General features: G+C 49.4%; 3 protein-coding genes across 3 annotated transcripts in view; 1 reads left to right on the plus strand and 2 right to left on the minus strand.

Annotated features, from left to right (window-relative positions):
- LOC307225037 (uncharacterized protein) overlaps positions 1–21,306 on the minus strand; it is a 155,562-nt gene extending 134,256 nt beyond the window's left edge. Inside the window, exons 1-2 of the mRNA XM_079992697.1 lie at positions 21,157–21,306; positions 17,385–17,529 (exon numbers count right to left, since the gene is read on the minus strand). The gene's annotated coding sequence lies outside the window, so the exon portion shown is untranslated. The remainder of the gene's footprint in view (positions 1–17,384; positions 17,530–21,156) is intronic.
- The window catches only part of LOC307225009 (uncharacterized protein), a 202,114-nt gene that overhangs the window by 74,370 nt on the left and 105,411 nt on the right, over positions 1–22,333 (plus strand). The window lies entirely within an intron of this gene.
- Positions 1–22,333, minus strand: part of LOC307224856 (uncharacterized protein) — a gene marked incomplete at its 3' end in the record, with an annotated part of 53,418 nt that overhangs the window by 18,766 nt on the left and 12,319 nt on the right. The window contains exon 3 of the mRNA XM_079992026.1: positions 12,315–14,241. Coding sequence (XP_079848152.1) covers positions 12,315–13,980 — 1,666 coding nt within the window. The 5' untranslated portion in view covers positions 13,981–14,241. The remainder of the gene's footprint in view (positions 1–12,314; positions 14,242–22,333) is intronic.

The raw sequence follows: 22,333 nt of genomic DNA on the forward strand, positions 1-22,333 counted from the left end.
CCCCTTTGCGGATGAGCAGTCCATCGCGTATCTGGAACTCGTCGTCTTTCACTGTGCCTCTTCGCACCTCCTCCATCTTGGATTGTGCGAACTAATCCGTCTGCAGCGCGCGACGTACCGCATCCAGATCCACTGTAGCTGAAGCGCACGCCCACGCTTTCGGTGTGAAAATGTGTTTGGCTGCCACCGGTGCCGCTTCCTCGAGATACTGCGGCTTCCTGGATAGCGCATCCGCCATGACGTTGTTGTCTCCTGGGATGTATTCTATCCGGAAGTCGAAATCCGCAAAGAACTCCGCCCATCGGATGTGTCTCTGGTTCAGGAACCGCGCCGTGCGCCAGTACTCCAGGTTCTTATGGTCCGTGCGGACCTGCACCATGTGTTTGGCTCCGATGAGGAAGTGCCGCCACGCCTTGAAGGCTGCATGGATGGCCAGCAACTCCCTGTCCCAGATGGTGTAATTCTGTTCCGACTTGCTGAGTTTCCTGGAGTAAAAGGCACATGGCCTCCAGTCCCCTTGCGGATCTTGCTGCAACAGAACTGCCCCCACCGCTCTGTCCGAGGCGTCCGTTTCCACCCTCATTGGTTTGCAGGGGTTGACGTGTAGCAGCTGTTCTTCGGCCTCGAAGAGACGCTTGAGTCTCTGAAAGGACTGCTCTGCCTGGTCCGTCCAGGTGAACTTCTTCTTCTTAGAGCTGAGGGTGTCCGTGATGGCCGCCGTCTCCATCACGAACCCCTTGATGAACTTGCGATAAAAGTTGGCGAAGCCGACGAACTTCTGGACCTCCTTCCGATTGCGCGGGCTCTTCCAGTCCAACACCAAGCGGACCTTGGTGCTGTCCATGGCGAGTCCCTTGTCGGACAGCTTGTAGCCCAGGAAATCCACCTCCGTCATGTCGAACTGGCACTTCTCCAGTTTGGCGTAAAGTCTGTGCTCCCGTAGTCTCTGCAGGACCTCCTTGACGTCTCTCTCGTGAGCCTCCTGCGATTCCAAGAAGATCAGGATGTCGTCCAGGAAGCAGACGCACTTCTTGTAGAGGAGTCCAGCTAACACGTGGTGCATGAAGGCTTGAAAACAATGGGAGCCATTTTGTAAACCAAATGGCATAACTCTGTATTCATAGGTGCCCAAAGGCGTAAACATGGCTGTCTTCCACTCATCGCCCTCCCGCATGCATATAAGGTTGTACGCACCTCGAAGATCCAACTTGGTGAAGATGCGTCCCTTCCTCACCGTCGCGAGCAGGTCGTCGATCTTGGGCATGGGGAATGCCGTGGGCTTTGTCTTGGAATTGATGATTCTGTAATCAACTATCAGCCTCCGTTGGGGCGTGTCTTTTTTCTTCACAAAAAACACGGGACTGCCCCCCGCTGCTTTGGATTCTTGCATGAATCCCTGCTTCAAGTTGTGATCTATGAACTCCTTGAGTTCTTGCAGTTCGTCTTCAGACATGGAATACAGTTTCCCAGTCGGCAGCGTCGCCCCCGGCAGGAGGTCAATCTTGCAGTCGTAGGGCCTGTGGGGAGGCAGCTTGTCCACTTCCTTCTCGCAGAAGACCTCCAAAAACGCCTTGTACTTGTTGGGTACCACTTGCAGCATGCCTAAGTGTATCTGTGGTTCATCCTCTTGCCCCTCCTCCTCCTGGCTCGTCAGGATGCAGTGTTCTGCGCAGTAGGAGGAGCAGAAGGTCAATTGACGCTGGTACCATGCTAATGCCGGGCTGTGCCTGTCCAGCCAACTCATGCCCAATACTATGGGCGTGTCTGACAGGTGGGTGACGTTGAAGCTGATGACTTCGCAGTGATTTCCAATTCGCATCACCATTGGTGGTGTTTGCTGTACCACCTGTCCTCCCAGTAGCTCTCTTCCATCGACCGTGACGACATTTAGGGGCATCGTGGCTGGTAGAAGCGCTATGCGATGTTGCTTGATGAAATCCACTCCTATAAAGGAGTAGTGATGTATGGAAGTGAGAGCTGGACCATAAAGAAGGCTGATCGCCGAAGAATTGATGCTTTTGAATTATGGTGCTGGAGGAGACTCTTGAGAGTCCCATGGACTGCAAGAAGATCAAACCTCTCCATTCTGAAGGAAATCAGCCCTGAGTGCTCACTGGAAGGACAGAATGTGAAGCTGAGGCTCCAGCACTTTGGCCACCTCATGAGAAGAGAAGACTCCCTGGAGAAGACCCTGATGTTGGGAAAGATGGAGGGCACAAGGAGAAGGGGGCGACAGAGGATGAGATGGTTGGATAGTGTTTTCGAGGTTACCAGCATGAGTCTGACCAAGCTGTGGGGGGCAGTGGAGGACAGGAGTGCCTGGCGTTCTCTGGTCCATGGGGTCACGAAGAGTCGGACACGACTAAACGACTAAACAACAACAACAAAGTCTGCATTACTACCACAGTCAATGGTAATAGGGACTTCCATGGTGAATCCATTGTGTAGCTGGAGCGATGCGGTGAGTTGCACCACTGGTTTGGGTGGGAGGGGGTCTGTGGGCTGTAAAATCTCTGGGGACTGCTTCACTGACTCGCCTGGCTGGGCCCCAGTGCCTCTGCCTCCAACCAGGCTTCGTCGTTTCCCTGTAGCTGTTCCCCCTGCTGAACTGCTCCTTTTACTATTGCTGAGGCTGCAGTGTGCTTTTGGAGCCTCTGGGGACACTCTTTGGCCATGTGCTGTGCACTGTCGCAGATGTAACACTTCCTGCTCCCTCTAGGAGGCTTCGCCTTGACTGCTCCTGGAGTTTGGGCTCTGGTTGCTGTCTGAGCCCTGGCACCACCTATCTCCATCGGCTCTTCTCCCCCTCCCAGTGGAGGCGTGGACTGGGCACGCGCTGTCTCTCTGGGTAGGAAAGGAGTTGATCTGGCTGGAATGCGTCCCATACGTCCCTCATCCTTGCTCCAAGGGCGTTCTTCCAGACGCACCCCTATCGCCAGCGCTCTTTGGACAACTTCCGTGGTGCTGTTGGGTCTCTCCCCTCTCGCAATTTCATCTTTCACAGCCCCATTCAGCCCCTCCCAGAACAGGTCTCGGACGGCAGCTGAGTCCTTCTCCCAACCCAGTGCATTTACCAATGCAAAAAAGCGGGAGTGATATTGCCTCACAGTGGCTTTCCCCTGCTTCAAACCATGCATTTCCCTTCTGGCCACATCCACATCAACCATTGATTTAAAACAAGTGTCCATGGCCTTGATAAAAGCTGTTGAATCTTTGAGGGCGGGGTCATTTTCACGCCATAAATTGCGCAGCCACGATTTAGCTTCCCCATGCAGATGAGTTATTATGAACCCCACTTTCTCCTCCTCATCTCTAAAGTCTTTCCGAAGCAAATTGAGCGCGAAAACTATGTCTGCTCTGAAGTTAGGATACTGCTGCAGGTTCCCGTCGAAATGGGATACGATGCTGCCCCCTTCTTCCCGAGGCCAACTCCCTCCGGCTTGGGTCCTGGCAGCCCCTCCTTGCCCAAACGTTCCCACCTGGCAGAACGCTACTGCTTCCTCCTCTCTCTTTCTGGATGCTGCTATTTCCAAGGAAAGCCTCGTGACTGCTTCTTGCAGGGCTGTCACCTTCTCCTCTGTAGTCATCCTTGCCGATCTTCATGAGCTCGCAAAACACCAAGTTTTGCCCCTCGCTGCGCCAACGCACGCTGCGAGGAGATACTGGAGACGGAGCTTACTGTCAGAGCTGCCCGAGGTCCCAGCTCACAAAGGACCAACGCCAGTTCTTGTTATATACAAAAGTCTTTATTGAAGTTCAGTTTCCATTTCAAAACCGCGGTGCGCAGCTCTACGTCTTGAACTCTAGACCGCTGAAGTTCCGTCTGAGTCTCCTCCCCCCAGACACCAGTTTAAGACTCTAGCCTTGCTCCACCTCCTCCTCTGCTCTTTCCTCCTCTGGGTCCGCCTGCCCACTGGGGTGTTGCCCTTTCTGGACTCTTCTGATGCTGAATCCCCGGATTCTTCCCCCTGCCTCCGGCGGGCTTTAGGACCTGGCTCCCAATCCGGGCTTCCTGCTGTCCCGCGCGCCTGTACATTTGAACTTGGCGCGCGCGCCCAGCCGGCAACCTTCCTTCTGACCGTTTCACTGCTCCTGTCACTGCTTCCCCCCTCGGGGGGGGGGTAGCTGGACCTGACTTCCCCTCCGTTCCCTCACTCTCCGATGGAGGCGTGGCCAGCTCTGACTCATTCTCTCTCCCTACTGGAGGAGACGCCGGCCCTGATTCATGGGACTCTTCCCCCCCACTCCGCTCTGGTGGGGGAACTGGTCCTGATCTCCCGCTGCTGCTTTGGGAGTCCCCGCTGGCCCCATCCTTCTGGTGTGTCCCCCCTGGGACCCCCCTTGCCCTGGCCATCGGCGTCCCCGTCTGGGAATCTTCTGAATCGCTGGAGAAGCTCATGGAATCTCTCGGGCCACTGTCATACTCCCCTACGCTGCCCTCAGATTCTTCCCCTTTGCTCTCCGTTTCCTCTCTCCCCTGTGTCTCTGCTCCTGAAACCCTGACAAATGCGTTGCTGTTGTTGCTTTTTTGTTGTTTTTCTTTTTGGGGTGTGTGTCTGGGATAGAGAAGGGAGAAAGAGAGGGGTTGATTAGGATTTGGGTAACTTGTACAGGGGGCTAGTTAGGGTTTTCCTTTTCCTTGTTGCTTGGCAACTTCCTAACGGTTTAACGAGCTCTACCCACTCGGTTCTTCCTAACGATTTAACGAGCTTCACCCGCTCGGTTCCTTTTCTATTCCTTTCCTTTTTCCTATTTAATAACCTGAGGTCCTTTTCCACTCTGCCGATCCTGCCCAATTCCTCATGGGCTATCCCTCCTGGCAACCTCCTACCTATCGTCACAATCTCAGGAAAAAGGGGCCCTACTGAACGCCCGCGCCGTGCGGTGCCAGATCGGGTGATCCCTGGATAGAGTTTCGAACCGAAAAACCCCCTTGCTTTTGGAAGCGGGCTCACGCACGATACACGTGTTACGTGGCACCGACCAGTGTGGCTGGGATTGGATAGAAAGCAAGACCACTTCCTGCCCCCTAGCAAGGACGCTCGGGAAGTTTGGAAAAAGAACTCCAACCCCTTGCTTTCAACTGGGATACCCGTTGCGGAGAGTCGGCTATCTTTCAAGTCGGGTCTCTCCATCTTACTTTCGGGCTCCCAATTGGTGCGGCTGGCTGGAGAAATATAGAGAAAGAGATAGAGCTCAGAGCCCCCCTTTTGGGTCGAGCAGCAGTCCACGGTCTCTCTCACCAATTGGACCAAGAGACAGGCAAGAAGGAGCGATAGAGAGGAGGGCAGAGAATTCAGTTGCCAGGAGATTTCCACCCCTTTCCCACCAGTGCATTGGATTTTCTTTTCCTTATACTCACGCGTCTTCTATGATGATCCCGGGATTGATGAATAAGCCGGCTGGATCCCTCTTTGCTCCCCGGCTGAACTCCTGGGGCTTTCGATTACCGCCCGGAAGATGGCCGGGGGTCCAAAGGATCTTCCCAGGCAAAATGGCCTGGTGCCGGCTGAAGATTTCGGGGGCCCCGGTCAGCAACGCGGGAGAACCGCATGCCCCACATTGGGCGCCAACTGTTACGGCTAAAATCTGGGTGCGAGACTGCTCAGCCACCCAGCTCGTCGGACTAAGTCCGTGGGTCCCTGCGGAGGAAAATGAGCTCAGCCGTAGACAGGAGCAAACTGCAGAAGATCCAAGTTTATTGCGCAACAGGTTCAAGGCGAGATTGAACAGTGAGAAAGGGGTGACATGAACTTTTGAAACTCCCTCCATGTCCCAGAATACAGTGCAAAATACATCCCAGTTACATCATGAATACATTAAGGAAATGTTGGGTTACACAGATTACATCATGAATACATTAAGGAGAGGTTGGGTTACACCGGATTAACATATGGAGGAGGGAGGGGGAATATGCAGAGTCAGAGATATGCACAGAAAAAACACTTCCTGAGTACCGGGGATGAGAAGACAATGGTCCCAAATATGCATAGTCTGCCACCTGACATTGCCTGGAGGAAAGGCTGATCAGAGCGATTTGACAGGATTAGGGTCTTAACACCTTGCTTGAGGGATTATGCTGGACAGGGGAGGTGTGATGGAGTCCTAGAGAAATTGAGTAAATTGGCACGTTGATTTTCTATGAATTTTATAGATTTTAGTCCCTTTTGACATTGACAATTGGAAATAAATTGATATATTGTAGCGAAGAAGAAGGTGAAGAAGACATGCCCCCCCTTCTGTATCACATACCCATCTCACGGAGGGGGGGGGGCTCAGGATGAATCTCCTGCCACGTGACTGGGGGAGTCTGGAGGCTGACGGGGGTCAGACAGGGCTGCTGTTTTGCTCTCCTTACTATTTCAGCTCAGGTTTTACTGAAATGCGTGGATTCATTGAGGAAACGGGGCTAAGCGGAAGCATCCGTTGCAAAGAGGCAAATGTGTGTACTTTGTTACCACCCAGTGAGTTGTGTTGCAAAGGCCATTTGCAGAAAGGCTCCTATTGTATCACCTGCGGCTACATGCCGGAGTTTGGGTGTTTTGTGGAAATGTGTCTCTATAAATGCACTTATCCCCGTGCATTTATAATGGCAAGACATTAAATCCCATGAGACGTGCAAACTGGCTGCTTTTGGAAGCACCCCTCTGCAGCCCTGCCTGATGCATGCTTACTTAGGAGTAACCCCTATGCCGTTCAAAGGGATTTGCCGTTCCATCTGATGCAGGCTTACTCAGAAGTAAGTCCCCATAGTCGCCTTTGGCTGGACTTGACCAGGGGTCCTTTACCTTGGGTAACAGGGGCCAGGAGGGGCCAGCCCCAGCCCCTGCTGGCTGGTCACATCTTCCACGCCAAGAAACTGGGCAGAGCCTTTAGGAGCCTCTGGCTGAACCCGCTGCTCTTCTCCCTGGCACCGCCATCTCCACGCAGGTGCCCCCTAGGCAGATTGGCCTGCAGTTCCCCTCAGTGCCAGCCAGCACGATGCCTGCACTCAGAAAACCTGGAGGGCACTGGCTGAAGTCTGGGAGCCCTCGGTGCCAATGCGCAGCTGCTTTGCTTTTCCTTAGCCTGGCGGACATCAACCCAGCACCCTACGGGGGGTGGTCTCTTGTTCAGATGCCCTCCCTGGGGAAGAGTCGGTGGCCACAGTGAAGTGTGCCAGGAGGGGCCATTCAGAGGGCAGTACAGCACAGCCAGTGGGGAGAGTGCCTTCCTTGGGTGGGGTGGGGGGAGCTTGGATGGCCCCCTGCCTGTGATGCTTAGCTGAGATTCCTGCTATGCTGGGGGTTCAACTAGATGACTCAGGAGGGCCCTCCCTACTTTACAGTTAGAAGCCCCCGCACTGCCCACTCCACACCACCCAGATGGGACTCTCTTGTCCAACCCCACAAGGCCATTCCTCTGTGTGGACGGGGAGGGGGAGATAAGGTTCGCCAGCACTGCAGCCCCTAACTTCCCCTCCTCACGTTTCAAGCTGGGGCAGAGATGCAGATGCTCCAGGGTCTGGGCTGGCCACAGGCACCCATGGGTGTGGATGTTGAGCCTTTCTTTGGGAGGGGGGGGGTGTTACAGAAAAATCTAGGTGTGAGGCTGCTCAGTCCCCCAGCTCGTCGGGCTGACCCTGCGGGTCCCTGCGGAATAAAGGGAGGAATCCAGCCAACCGGAGCAAATAAAGAGAGATTGCAAGGAGAGAGATTGCAAGGAGCTCCAAAGGGACTTCTCCAAACGGGGTGAATGGGCCGAAAATACAGTTCATTGTCAATGAGATTAAAGTGATGCATGTTGGGACAAAAAAACCCTATGCCCATTAATATAATGTACAGGCTCATGGGTCTGAATTGGATTTCTGTGTGTGCTCTGGGAGACCAGGGGAGAGGGGAGCTGGTCACAGCAGGAGGGGGAGTCTCCCTGGATGCTTCAGCAGCCGGCCTCCTCTGGGTCTCCTGGCCCCCTCCTCTCCTCCCTCTGAGCCCAAACTGCTCTCTGCCCCAGCCTCTTCCTGCTCACCAAACCCTGTTTCCTCCTCAGCTTGCAACACCTCCCCTCCCGTTCTGCTCCCTTTCCTCCCTCTTTCTGCTCACTGCCATCCCCCCACCAGTCCCCAGGATCTAAGCCTTCTTCCCTTGTAGCTCCCCCAACTGGTGCCTCCCCCCCCCCTGCACCCAGCTGTTCCATGACAGCAAAAGCAGAAACAACAGTAAAATCAGTATGATAGCAGTATGAACTGTGGGCCTCTGGTAGGAAAACTCCCTAGCAGCATGACTGAATAAAAACTTCTGGGACTATGGAAAAATACTACCTTCCCCAAACCCCAGAATAAGGAGGAGCTCTGGGGTTGCCCCATGGGGTTCAAGAGTGAAGATGGGCCCATCAGGAGACTTCCCTGGTCCCTGCAGCCCCTCCGTTCCCCTCTTGCAATTAGGCTTGGGGGGAAATCACCCATTAACTTACAGTATTATCAGTTTTCTTTAGAATGCTTAGGAGGCAGGGATGAATTTCTGGTGAAGAAGCAATGTTTGGAGATCATGCGGTGGGGGGATGACAGAGTTTGGTGCAAAAATCGTCTTGCATGCTTGAGTAGAGCAACTCCAGGGCATGGGCCAAGTAGCAGCAGGGTAGGGGCCACGTGCAGAGCAATTCCCACGCTGAGGTCGAAAACACATACAGAGGCAGCAGGACTTCTTCAGTAATAGTTTACTGAGCTTTCAAAGCATACAGTTCTCACTGGGTCCCCAGTGAGGCACAAAATGTAGCTCCTGAGAGCAAATCCAGTTTCAGCAATAGAAAAATACAGCACACAGGATATCTAAGTCAGGCACACACACCGGAAGAAGGAAGCAAGGGAGGAAAGAGGCTGGAAGGACACAGGGCAATGGATGTGTGTCTTTCGCTTCCTGTCGTCTGGGAGGGAAGTCAGCAACTCAGTATCTGCAGGGGCTTCACGAAGAAAAGCTTTCTGCCAGCTGCTTCCAGGCAAATGAGCATCCCAGAAAAACACACTGTGATCTGTGGTGTGTTGCCATATCAATTGTTTTTGAAAAGTTATCACAATGTGGTCTAGAAACCGGTATAGGATGAGATTAATAGATCGCCCAGCCCTAATCCTCACTCACCACCAGAAATACAGATTCACCAACTCCCCCTCACTATCAAAAGGTACCTTACATCTAAAATTATACTCACTAGAGTGAGACGTTACCTTCATAATTTCATTACTATACAATTTTACATATAAACAGCAGAACCTCAAAGACATGACATGCTTTTAAGATGGATTTCCTGCTGAGTTCATTGCTGTGAAGAAAAGAGTGGACTCTGAAAGGAACACGTTCCACACTCCATACATCTCAATGGGTTCTCCCCTCTGAGTCCTTAGATGTTCCTTAAACACTCCATTATAACTAAAGCACCTTCTGCAATCTTTCCCTTTAAACAGCTTCTCCTCTTTGAGGGTTGATGGGTTTGTAGGGTGTCAAGTGTTAAAGTTCTTCCTGTCCATGAGTCTGTTGATGTAGGGCTTCCACTAGGGCTGAACCTCTGTCTACTTGACATTTATAGGGTTTCTCTCATGTGGGAGTTTGTTGATGTAAATCAAGGGTTCCACTCGGACTGAAGCTCCTTCCAAACTCCATACATTTAAATGATTTCTCCCCTGTGTCAGTCAGATGATGTCTTCTAAGGCTTGCATTGAAACTGAAGCTCTTTGTATTGATGGAAGAGATTCATAAAGACCAAGCGGGCTTTCTCCCGGGAAGACACTTGTCTGATAATTTGAGGAACAAAATTGATATTTTGGAAAAACTAGAAGTGAATATAAACACTAAAGCAGTTCTGATATTTGTGGATGCGGAGAAAGCTTTTGACAATATCTCTTGGAGTTTCATGAAGAAGAACCTACAGGGGATGGGGGTAGGCCAAGGTTTTGAAAATGGTATAGGTGCAATATACTCTGAACAAAAGGCTAAATTAATTGTAAATAATGTGGTGGTGGAAGAATTTAAGATAGAAAAAGGGACACGACAGGGGTGCCCAATCTCCCCACTGCTTTTCATATCGGTCCTGGAGGTTCTGCTGAATATGATTAGAAGGGACCGGTTGGTTAAAGGTATACAGGTCGGAGCCAAACAGTACAAACTGAGAGCATTTGCAGATGACTTAGTATTGACGTTACAGGAGCCAGAATCTAGTACTAAAAGGGTTTTAGAATTAATTCAAGAATTTGGTCAAGTGGCAGGATTTAAACTGAACAAGCTAAAAACTAAGGTTTTAGAGAAAAATTTAACACCGATTGAAAGAGAGAAGTTTCAGAATGAGACAGGCCTGACTGTGGTTAAGAAAGTGAAATACTTGGGGATTAATATGACAGCCAAAAAGGGGAACTTATTTAAAGATAATTATGAAACATGTTGGACAGAAGTGAAAAAAGATTTAGAAATTTGGTCAAATTTGAAGCTTTCACTGTTGCGTCATATTGCTGTGATAAAAATGAATGTATTGCCTAGAATGTTGTTTTTGTTTCAGACATTGCAAATTGTGGAGAAGGTGGACTGTTTCAAGAAGTGGCAGAGAGATATCTCTAGATTTGTCTGGCAGGGCAAGAAGCCCAGAATAAAATTTAAGATATTAACTGATGCAAAGGAAAGAGGTGGATTTGCCCTGCCAGACTTTAAACTTTACTATGAATCAGCAGCTTTTTGCTGGTTGAAAGAATGGCTAATTCTTGAAAATACAGACATTTTGGATCTAGAAGGCTTTAACAACATATTTGGATGACATGCATATTTATGGTATGATAAGGTCAAAGCACATAAAGCATTAAAAATCATATTGTTTAATGTTTGGATAAGGTACAAGGATTTGCTGGAAAATAAAACCCCAAGGTGGTTGTCACCGATGGAAGCGAAAGCTCTGAAAAGGCTCAATATGGAGGCCAAATGGCCGAAATATTAGGAAATTTTGGAACAAGAAGGAGATACACTGGAACTGCAGAGTTTTGAGAAATTAAAAAAGAAAGTGCGAGACTGGCTTCATTATTATCAAATAATGGAGGCATATAATTTGGATAAGAAAATTGGCTTCCAGGTGGAAAAATCAAAATTAGAAACAGAACTGTTAGAACCCAAAACTAAGATTTTGTCAAAGATGTATAACTTGCTGTTTAAATGGAATACTCAGGATGAAACGGTGAAATCTGCTATGATTAAATGGGCACAAGATGTTGGACATAATATTATGTTTGCTGACTGGGAACAGTTATGGACCACAGGTATGACGTTTACGGCATGTAATGCCCTAAGAGAGAATATTATGAAAATGATATACAGGTGGTACATGACCCCAGTCAAGCTAGCAAAAATTTATCATTTGCCCGATAATAAATGCTGGAAATGTAAAGAAACTGAAGGTACATTCTTTCACCTTTGGTGGACGTGCCCAAGGATTAAGGCCTTCTGGGAAATGATATATAATGAACTGAAAAAGGTATTTAAATATACCTTCTTGAAGAAACCAGAGGCCTTTCTTCTGGGCATTGTCGGCCAATTGGTGTCAAAGAAGGACATAACTTTTTTTATGTATGCTACAACAGCAGCAAGAATACTCATTGCAAAGTATTGGAAGACACAAGAAGTACCCACTTTGGAAGAATGGCAGATGAAGGTGATGGACTATATGGAACTGGCAGAAATGACTAGCAGAATCCGAGACCAGGGAGAAGAGTCGGTGGAAGAAGATTGGAAGAAATTTAAAGACTATCTACAGAAATATTGTAAAATTAATGAATGATAGAATGATGTTGGATAGCAATTAAGGGTTCCCAGCTGTAATGCTTTAAGAGAATAAGGGTTATAAATGGGTTAAGATCTAATGGTAAGGATTTGCTGAACCAATGAATTGAAGTGGAATACAAAAAAGGGAGGTATGAGGAGGTCCGGGAAATAAGCCAAAGGATAATAAGTAATAGAAAATAGGTGTGCTTTTAACTGTTTTTATTTTGTATTTTTCCTTTTCTTTTTCATTTTTACGGTAATATTTCAAAAATCTTAATAAATATTATATATATATATATATATATATATATATATATATATATAAAAAGAAAAGAAACTGAAGCGCTTTCCGCATTCCATGCATTCTTATGGTTTCTCCCCTGTGTGTGTCCGTTGATGTATATTGAGGTGTCCACTCTTACTGAAGCTCTTTCCACATTCCATACATTTAAATGTTTTCTCCCCTGTGTGAATCCGTTGATGTGTTTTAAGGTTTCCACTTCGACTGAAGCTCTTTCCGCACTCAATGCATTTAAATGGTTTCACCCTTTATGAGTCCGTTGATGTTTTCTAAGGTTTCCAATCTGAATGAAGCTCTTTCCACAGTCCACACATTTATATGGTTTCTCCCCTGTGTAAATCCGTTGATGTGTTTTAAGGTCTCCATTCTGACTGAAGCTCTTTCCGCACTCAATGCATTTAAATGGTTTTCCCCCTGTGTGAGCCAGTTGATGTCTTCTAAGGCTTGCATTGAAACTGAAGCTCTTTCCACATTCCATGCATTAAATGGATTCTCCCCTTTGTGAGTCTGCTGGTGTAATTTAAAGTCTCCTTTTTGACTGAAGCTCTTCCCGCATGCCATACATTCATATGGTTTTCCCCTGCCTGTGTGAGTCCGTTGATGTGATCTAAGGCCTGCATCGAAACTGAAGCTCTTTCCACACTCCATACATTTATATGGTTTCTCCCCTGTGTGAATCCGTTGATGCTTTCTAAGGTTTCCACTATCACTAAAGCTCTTTCCGCACTCCCTACATTTAAAAGGTTTCTCCCCTGTATGCGTCCGTTGATGCATATTGCGGTTTCCAATCTGACTGAAGCTCTTTCCACACTCCATACATTTATATGGTTTTTCACCCATGTGAGACCGTTGATGTTTTCTAAGTCCATCACTCCGACTGAAGCTCTTTCCACACTCCATACATTTATATGGTTTCTCCCCTGTGTGAGTCTGGTGATGTCTATTGAGGTGTTCACTCCGACTGAAGCTCTTTCCACACTCCATACATTTATATGGTTTCTCCCCTGTGTGAGTCTGGTGATGTTTATTGAGGTGTCCACTCCGACTGAAGCTCTTTCCACACTCCATACATTGAAATGGTTTTTCACCCGTGTGAGTCCGTTGATGTGAACTTAAGTGTCCACTCCGACAGAAGCTTTTTCCACACTCCATACATTGAAATGGTTTCTCTCCTGTGTGAATCCGTTGATGTTTTCTAAGGTCTCCACTCAGCCTGAAGCTCTTTCCGCACTCTATACATTTATATGGTGTCTCCCCTGTGTGAATCCGTTGATGTTTTCTAAGGTCTCCACTATCACTATAGCTCTTTCCGCACTCTATACATTTATATGGTTTCTCCCCTGTGTGAGTCCGTTGATGCATATTGCACTGCCCACTCTGAATGAAGCTCTTTCCACACTCCATACATTTATATGGTTTTTCACCAGTGTGACTTCGCTGGTGTAATTTAAGTTCTGCATTCTGCCTGAAGCTCTTCCCACACTCCATGCATTTAAAAGGTTTTTCACCCGTGTGAATCCGTAGATGTGAACTTAAGGGTCCACTCTGACGGAAGCTTTTTCCACACTCCATACATTGAAATGGTTTCTCCCCTGTGTGAATCCGTTGATGATTTCTAAGGTCTCCACTCAGCCTGAAGCTCTTTCCGCACTCTATACATTTATATGGTTTCTCCCCTGTGTGAATCCGTTGATGTTTTCTAAGGTCTCTACTATCACTAAAGCTCTTTCCGCACTCTATACATTTATATGGTTTCTCCCCTGTGTGAGTCTGTAGATGTGAACTTAAGTGTCCACTCTGACGGAAGCTTTTCCCGCACTCCATGCATTTAAATGGTTTTTCCCCTGTGTGAGTCCGCTGATGTATATTGAGGAATCCTCTCTGACTGAAGTTCTTCCACACTCCCTGCATTGTAATCCTTTCTTGTCCATGTAAATCCGCTGATGTGTTCTAAGTTTTCCACTATCAATGAAACTTTTCCCACACTCCATACTTTTAAATGGTTTCTCCTCTCGGAGTCATTGATGTGAGCTATGTGTGCTCATTCAATGAAGCATATCCCACATTTCACACATTTTAATTTCTATTCCTCATGAAACGAAAGGTGCCCCATCCCCTGGAAATCTGAATGTCTTCTCCATCACCTTCTTCAGAGTGGGAGGAAAGGAAATCCTGTTTGGGTTTCAAGGAAGAGAACAAAGGGAAAGAGAACACATCAAGCGCCATTAGCCCCTTCTCTTATATCAACATCTCCTACTTTCCCCCGCCTCCTACCCATGTTCCCAATTTTTTGGAAATGGAAAAGCAATGTCATTAAATGATAGTAATGCATCACCACCTTTCATAATCCTCAATCATTGTTAATAAAGCAGCATGATCTTGGAATACAACCTTTTCAAATCAATTGATTCCTCACAGGAATGGCAGCTGCTCTCTGTCCGTGAACAGGCCCTCTCTTTCTCCAGTCCATCGTTCCTTTGGACATTCCCCATCCTCTGCATCATAATCCTCCATCCACCTCTGGGCCGTGTTCATAAAGTGGTGGTGGGGGATGAGTGTTCAGACCCCTGGGCTCTCACTTGTGGGGTGCCTCAGGGTTCTGTCCTCTCCCCCACGCTTTTTAACATCTATATGAAGCCGCTGGGAGAGATCATCAGGGGGTTTGGGCTGGGTGTCCATCAATATGCAGATGATACCCAGCTCTTCCTCTCTTTCAAATCAGAACCAGTGAAGACGGTGAAGGTCCTGTGTGTGTGCCTGGAGGCGGTTGGAGGATGGATGGCGGCTAATGGATTGAGGTTGAATACTGACAAGACAGAAGTACTGTTTTTGGGGGACAGGGGGCGGGCTGGTGTGGAGGACTCCCTGGTCCTGAATAGGGTAACTGTGCCCCTGAAGGTGCGCAGCCTGGGAGTCATTTTGGACTCACAGCTGTCCATGGAGGCACAGGTCAATTCTGTATCCAGGGCAGCTGTCTCCCAACTCCACCTGGTACGCAGGCTGAGACCCTACCTGCCCGCGGACTGTCTCGCCAGAGTGGTGCATGATCTTGTTATCTCCCCCTTGGACTACAGCAATGCGCTCTACGTGGGGCTACCTTTGAAGGTGACTCGGAAACTACAACTAATCCAGAACGCAGCAGCCAGACTGATGACTGGGGGCGGCCGCCGAGACCACATAACACCGGTCTTGAAAGACCTACATTGGCTCCCAGTACGTTTCCGAGCACAATTCAAAGTGCTGGTGTTGACCTTTAAAGCCCTAAACGGCCTCGGCCCAGTATACCTGAAGGAGCGTCTCCTCCCCCATCGTTCTGCCCGGACGCTGAGGTCCAGCTCCGAGGGCCTTCTGGTGGTTCCCTCATTGCGAGAAGCAAAGCTACAGGGAACCAGGCAGAGGGCCTTCTCGGTAGTGGCGCCCGCCCTGTGGAACGCCCTCCCATCAGATGTCAAAGCGATAAATAACTACCTGACATTCAGAAGACATCTTAAGGCAGCCCGATTCAGGGAAGTTTTTAATCTGTGAGATTTTAGTGTATTTTTGGTTTTTATGGAAGCCGCCCAGAGTGGCTGGGGAAACCTAGCCAGATGGGCGGGGTACAAATAATAAATTATTATATATTATTATTATTATAGATCTTTATGAATCACCTGCACAGTCTCATTGGCCACAAGAGGTCCATGTGGACCATTTTGGGAGGCCCAGGTCTACATCTTCTCCAGGGACTGTGGTCTGGGTCAGTCAGAGAACTAGTGACAAGGCATGGTGCTTGGGGTCAGCTGAATGGGTGCTCAGGGAAGCTCCTGTTCTTGGAGATGGACCTCTGTCTACATGCCTTGCATTGCATGGAGAGAGCAGGAGAAGCAGAAGGAAAGCAGCTGGCACATCGGAATCCCAGACCCCCACTGCTCCTTATAATAATGATGGGCTGCCTGATCTCGAGCCCATCCTAAAGTGACACTGAAAAAGCTGCATATTAAAGGCAAATGGATAACTGTACTAGTGAAAACGTCAACCTTGAATATGTAGTGTTGAATTATTGATGGCCTGAAGTTGTGTTATTTCTAGAGACATGAATTTATTCCGGTTCTGTCTCAAATATAGCTATTTTTTTTTTAAAAAAAATAATTTTTATTAACTGGCCAATCACATCAAATTAAATCACATCATATAAATTCCGAATTACAAAGCCAAATTTTTAAATTTTGTTGCGGGAACCCATACTTCAAGATCCAAAGGGGAATTCAGATCATCTTCTTATTACTGCGTAAATGTCCAAATCAGTCCCAATCAGTCCAAACAAAGTTCATAATTCTATCCAGTCTTATCTTGGTGATGCCACATCCTATCTTGTTCGTATAATTTCTCTTTTTCCTTTACGATCTCTTCTGTTAGTCTCCTTAAGCTGATAGCAAGTGTAATAATCCTGTGTGGATTTCCCGTTCCTCCACTAAGTCCAGATGGTTTCCAAATATCTCCTTCGTAGATAACATCACTTTATCCATCGTAAATTTTGGCATTTGTCGCTCTTAAGTCCCACCGAGGAGTTGATTCACTATATGTAAACAACTCTATTTCTCTCTTTTTCCTCCCAGACCCAAGAGCTCCCACAATGCCTCACAAAATGGCGAACGGCATTTTTTCCTGACTGCGTCACTCCAAAACTCTTAGCTTTCCAGCTTCATCTTGAAACATTGCTTTGGATCGAAAGTTTATCTCCACACAGCCTTAAATCCACAGCTTAAGTCCTTGATTTCTGACTCATTAGGGGAGGGGGATTCTTGTTAAATCACATAAAAAGGTAGAGGCAGGTTTTTCCCCCCTCCCCCCTCAGTCATTACCGTATCTTGACGTTCTTCTCGTATTTTATTGTTGTCTTGTTATCAGAGATCTCTTCTGTCAGCAGTATTTACTCCCCTTTTTCCTTGATGTATGTGCAATTAATCATGTCCAAATTATTTCTTTTAAAGATCATTGCAACCAGCGGCGCGAATCGGGGACGGCGTCGAGGAGTGCCGAAAATCCCACAGGAGGGCTTTGTGCCTGGTGCCCCCACCCCCACAAATTCGGGGGTGGTATAGGGCACAGCAGGCAAGGGCCATCCCCCCCATAATCCTGGGGGGGTTAAGGAGGCTAATTACCCCCATCATAGCCTCCAAATTACCTCGTGTGGGTCGGAGAGATGTTATTGTCAGCCATCTTCCGATACGCCACCTAGTGGCCCCCCGTCTCAAATATAGCTATTATATGATGTCATGAGGTGTCATGGGAGCGGTAGGACCTTTGGTGGTCCCCACCCTGCACTCAGCTCTCACCTGTGCCTTCCAGAAGCTGTCAGGGTGAATCAGGGGCCACAATCCCAGGAATGGCTTCAACCGGCCGGCAAAACCAGGTGAGGATAGCTGATGGGTCTCAAATCCTTGGGGGGCTGGGCAATTCTGCTGCACCTGAAGTCAAGCCCTGGTGGATGGAGAGGATGAGAAGAACAGTGAATCCCACAGTCTAGAAGGCAGATTCTGCCCGTGCGGAAGGGGAAAGTGAAGGGCAGGTGGGATCGTCAACCGGGGAAGGAAGCCCATCGAGAAGGAAAACTCTGGTCCTCAACCTTCACTGCCGGGCTGAGAAGGGGGTCTGGTTGTCTAGGCAGCCCAGGACCCCCAAACCCACTGCCCAGGCTGGCAGTGCTACAAACACAGCAGTTTCAAGTGGGGAGATGGGCTCAGAGCTGTGTATCAAAGTCTCTCCGATGTGGAACAAGGGAAACAGAAACAAAATTTACATCATAAAGGTAAAGGTAAAGGGACCCCTGACCATTAGGTCCAGTCGTGGCCGACTCTGGGGTTGCGGCACTCATCTCGCTTTATTGGCCGAGGGAGCCAGCGGCATACAGCTTCCGGGTCATGTGGCCAGCATGACTGAGCCGCTTCTGGCGAACCAGAGCAGCGCATGGAAACGCCCCTTACCTTCCCGCCGGAGTGGTACCTATTTATCTACCTGCACTTTGACGTGCTTTCGAACTGCTAGGTTGGCAGGAGCAGGGACTGAGCAATGGGAGCTCACCGCATCACGGGGATTCGAACCGCCGACCTTCTGATTGGCAAGTCCTACGCTCTGTGGTTTAACCCACAGCGCCACCCGGATTCCATATTTACATCATACAGCACTGTAAAAGTATTCAAAATATTTGTTTTTCGAAGAAAAGACCACAATGTATCATGTGGCCCCTTCAAAGCTAATGAAAGTCTTGTGGCTGGAGCTTTTGGGGGTGCAGGACCAAGAAACTCCTGTCGCCATGATCTTTCCAATTGGTATTCAGGCCTCATCATGACTGAAATTGCCCTGGTTGTGCTGGTTGATGATCTCTGACGGGCCAGAGGTTGAGGGGGAAGCTCTTTCCTGGTTCTGCTGGATCTCTCAGCGGCTTTGAAGACCTTTGGCCATGGTGTCCTTCTGGACCCTCTAGGGGAGCTGGGGGCCCTGTTATGCAGTGGTTCCCCTCCTTCGTCCTGGGCCATGTCCAGAAAGTGGTGTTCAGACCCCTGGATGCTTACTTGTGGGGTGCCTCAGGACTCCATTCTCTCCCCCATGCTTTTTACTATCTATATGCAGCCACTGGGAGAGATCATCAGGGGGTTTGGGCTGGGTGTTCACCAGTATGTGGATGATGCCCAGCTCTTCCTTTCTTTTAAATTGGAACTAGTGAAGATGGTGAATGCCCTCTGTGTCTGTTTGGAGGTGGTTGGAGGATGGATGGCGGCTAAGACATTGAGGTTGAATCCTGACAAGTCAGAAATACTGTCCCTGGGGGAGGGTGGGGGCATTCCTGGTCCTGATGGGGTAACTGTGCCCCTGAAGGACCAGGTGTGCAGCCTGCGGGTCATTTTGGACTCCGCCTTCTGGGATCCATTTGTGAACAGAATGTGTGAGTAAACTCTTTTTATACTTTTATAGAAGACTGTGTCGTGTCTTATCTTTTTATGAGGGACTAAAGTGGAAATTACCAAGGAAACTTATTTTAGAAGCTTTAGCGAGCCTGAGCAAACGCATCCGGTGTAAGTTTAAAAGAGGGAATGTTACTCTGCTAAATTGTACAACTTGTTAACACAAGTTGGAAAGGATATAATCAAACAAAATATCCTCTCCTGCATTCCTGAACATTCCCAGTGTCATGGTTGCATTTTTCAGGCATAGAAAAGTACGGATCTAAGTACAGCGATAATTCCTAACCTATCGGTTCAAGAAGGTTCTGGTAGTTTTACTCTGTATGATTCAAAGCTGGTGTTTTCTCTAAATCATGGGGAGGCAAACTAAGGCCTGGGGGTATAAATGCCATGATAATGATGATGATGATCTTGTGGGGTTTTTTAAAGTTATTTTGGAATTTGTACTGCTATATCAGCTCACAAAATGTTATGGGTGGAGAAAATCACAGGGCTGCTGTAAAATATAATCCCACCCACCACTTCTCATTTATATACAGTCTGTCAATTTGGGGAGGTCACACACCTCACCTGTGCTGATACTGGCAGTCTTTGGCCTCCACAGGCACACCCGGTGTGTAGAGCCTCCAGCCACAGGCACTGTCTATCCAGAAAAGGGGTCCTTTGACTGGGAAGATGACACGCAGCGTAAATTAATAATGCAGAGTTTTAAAGAATAAAAGCTTTACTGAATTAAAATAAGCTTCTTCATAAACAACATGGTTCCAAACAGTTTGACTGAGATTGCATACGGACTCTGCTCACGGCTGAGACAGACAGACTCTTGCTGAAATCTTACAGAGAGCACAAAGTGCGACTGGCTACTACGTCACATGTCAGAATGACTCCACAGTTAGCAGTTAAGCCTGAATAAATTAAAGGTAAAGGTAAAGGTACCCCTGCCCGTACGGGCCAGTCTTGACAGACTCTGGGGTTGTGCGCCCATCTCACTTAAGAGGCCAGGGGCCAGCGCTGTCCGGAGACACTTCCGGGTCACGTGGCCAGCGTGACATCGCTGCTCTGGCGAGCCAGAGCCGCACACGGAAACGCCGTTTACCTTCCCGCTGGTAAGCGGTCCCTATTTATCTACTTGCACCCGGAGGTGCTTTCGAACTGCTAGGTTGGCAGGCGCTGGGACCGAGCAGCGGGAGCGCACCCCGCCGCAGGGATTCGAACCGCCGACCTTTCGATCGGCAAGCCCTAGGCACTGAGGCTTTAACCCACAGCGCCACCTGCGTCCCTCTGAATAAATTTGCTGCTTCTGCACTCATGTGTCTTTGTCACGTGACCAAAGATTCATGCAGTCGCTGTCATAGGATGCTGATGGGTTATATCTCAGCTTGTCAGTCACTCTGACATTGCCTACAAAGAATAAGAGGAACAGAAATGCTTTCGAGGTGCAACTTCTGTATCAATCCTGAGAGCCATTCCATGGACTCTGCACCCCTGTTTCTGATGACAGGTGTACATTATCCTCACCCTCAAGAAAGGACAATTAAAGATGGAAGCCTGAGAGAGAGGAAAAGGCTTCTGGCTGCTTCCTGGGTTGGGAGACACAATGGAGACACGATGTCTCCCCCCCCCCCGCCGCCAATGCTGCCCTTCCCTGCCCCACGGATGCTCCTCTCCCTCCCCCCCCAATTTCCTGGACCCCCTCCCTCTCTCCTGAGTCTCCCCTGCATCCAGAGGCTCCCTTGGCTCTGCTCACCCCACACCCTGCGCCCCCATCTCTCCAGCCGGAGGCGCCCCCCCCCAAGAGAAGCAGGGGAGGGACAGGGGGGTCTCTATCCCTCGTGCCCGTTAACCCTTTCGTGGCCCACCTCTCTCTGCGCGGAGCCCCCAGCGCTCCGGGGATGCCTGCGCGGGGGACACGGGGCGATGGGGTCCTCATGGGGACTCCCTGGGTGGGGGTCCCATGCCCGCCCCCGCCAAGGCGCCTAAGGGGCCGAGAAAAGCCCCCTTGGCAGCACGCGTGCCGGGATCCAGGCCCCACGGAAGGCGCTTGGGGGAGCTGGCGGGGTCTCTGGGTCCTCTTCTCCCCCCTTCCCCATCCCGCGATCCTCTACTCCCCTCTCCTTCTCCTCCCCCCCCCCCGGGACCCCTTTACCTCTTTCTCCTCGCTCCCGATTCTCCTTTCCTGCAACATCCAGGGGGGGGGTCCCCTGCCTCCTCCCTCCCCTTTCCGAAAGTGCCCCCCCCCAGCTATGGGGCAGAGCAGCAGTCCGGACTGGAAGCTCCACTTCCGGGAGAAGCAGAAAGGTTGGGAGGGAGGGGGCTCCCCCCCCCACATTCCTGGAGCAGAAACCGGATTGGAGGAGGAGGAGGAGGAGGAGCAATGTATTGGGGGGGTGATTTGGGATTGTGTGGGCGGGATGAGAGAAGGATGTGCCGGGAGGGGAGGGAAAGTGTTGAGCGGGGGGGGGGGGGAGGAGGAGGAGAGGAAATCCCCCCCCCCGTCTTCCTTCTGGGGATCAGGAGAGGGGGGAGGGGCTGATCCCGACAATCCAACAGCGAAGTCACAAAATGAGTTCTGCATTTAAATCAGATCAGACTCCGAGTTCGTGTTTTGGCAACATGACAAGTCTGTCTGTCCGTCGGGATCCCTGAGGATTCCTGCTCGCTGCCTTTTCCGGGCCAGCCGGAGAGATCACTGGAAAGGGCGGATTTCTTGACTCCAGAATCCATCACCGCAGACCCCTTTCATTCAGGCCTAGAGATCTGCTCTTGGACCAGTCTGCTTGCATCATGGGGATCATCACTGGATCATATGGATCATCAATGGATCATCCATGATGTCATACCCATCTCACGGAGGGGGAGGGGGGCTCGGGAAGAATCTCCTGCCACGTGACTGGGGGAGTCTGGAGGCTGACGGGGGTCAGACAGGGCTGCTGTTTTGCTCTCTGTTCTGTTTCAGCTCAGGTTTTACTGAAATGGGAGGATTCATTGAGGAAACGGGGCTACGTTGCAAAGAGGCAAATGTGTGTACTTTGTTACCACCCAGTGAGTTGTGTTGCAAAGGCCATTTGCAGAAAGGCTCCTATTGTATCACCTGCGGCTACATGCCGGAGTTTGGGTGTTTTGTGGAAATGTGTCTCTATAAATGCACTTATCCCCGTGCATTTATAATGGCAAGACATTAAATTCCATGAGATGTGCAAACTGGCTGCTTTTGGAAGCACCACTCTGCAGCCCTGCCTGATGCATGCTTACTTAGGAGTAACCCCTACGCGGTTCAGAGGGATTTGCCGTTCCATCTGATGCACGCTTACTCAGAAGTAAGT

This window comes from Podarcis cretensis, assembly GCF_951804945.1.
Source record: "Podarcis cretensis genome assembly, chromosome: 10".
Lineage (NCBI taxonomy): Eukaryota > Metazoa > Chordata > Lepidosauria > Squamata > Lacertidae > Podarcis > Podarcis cretensis.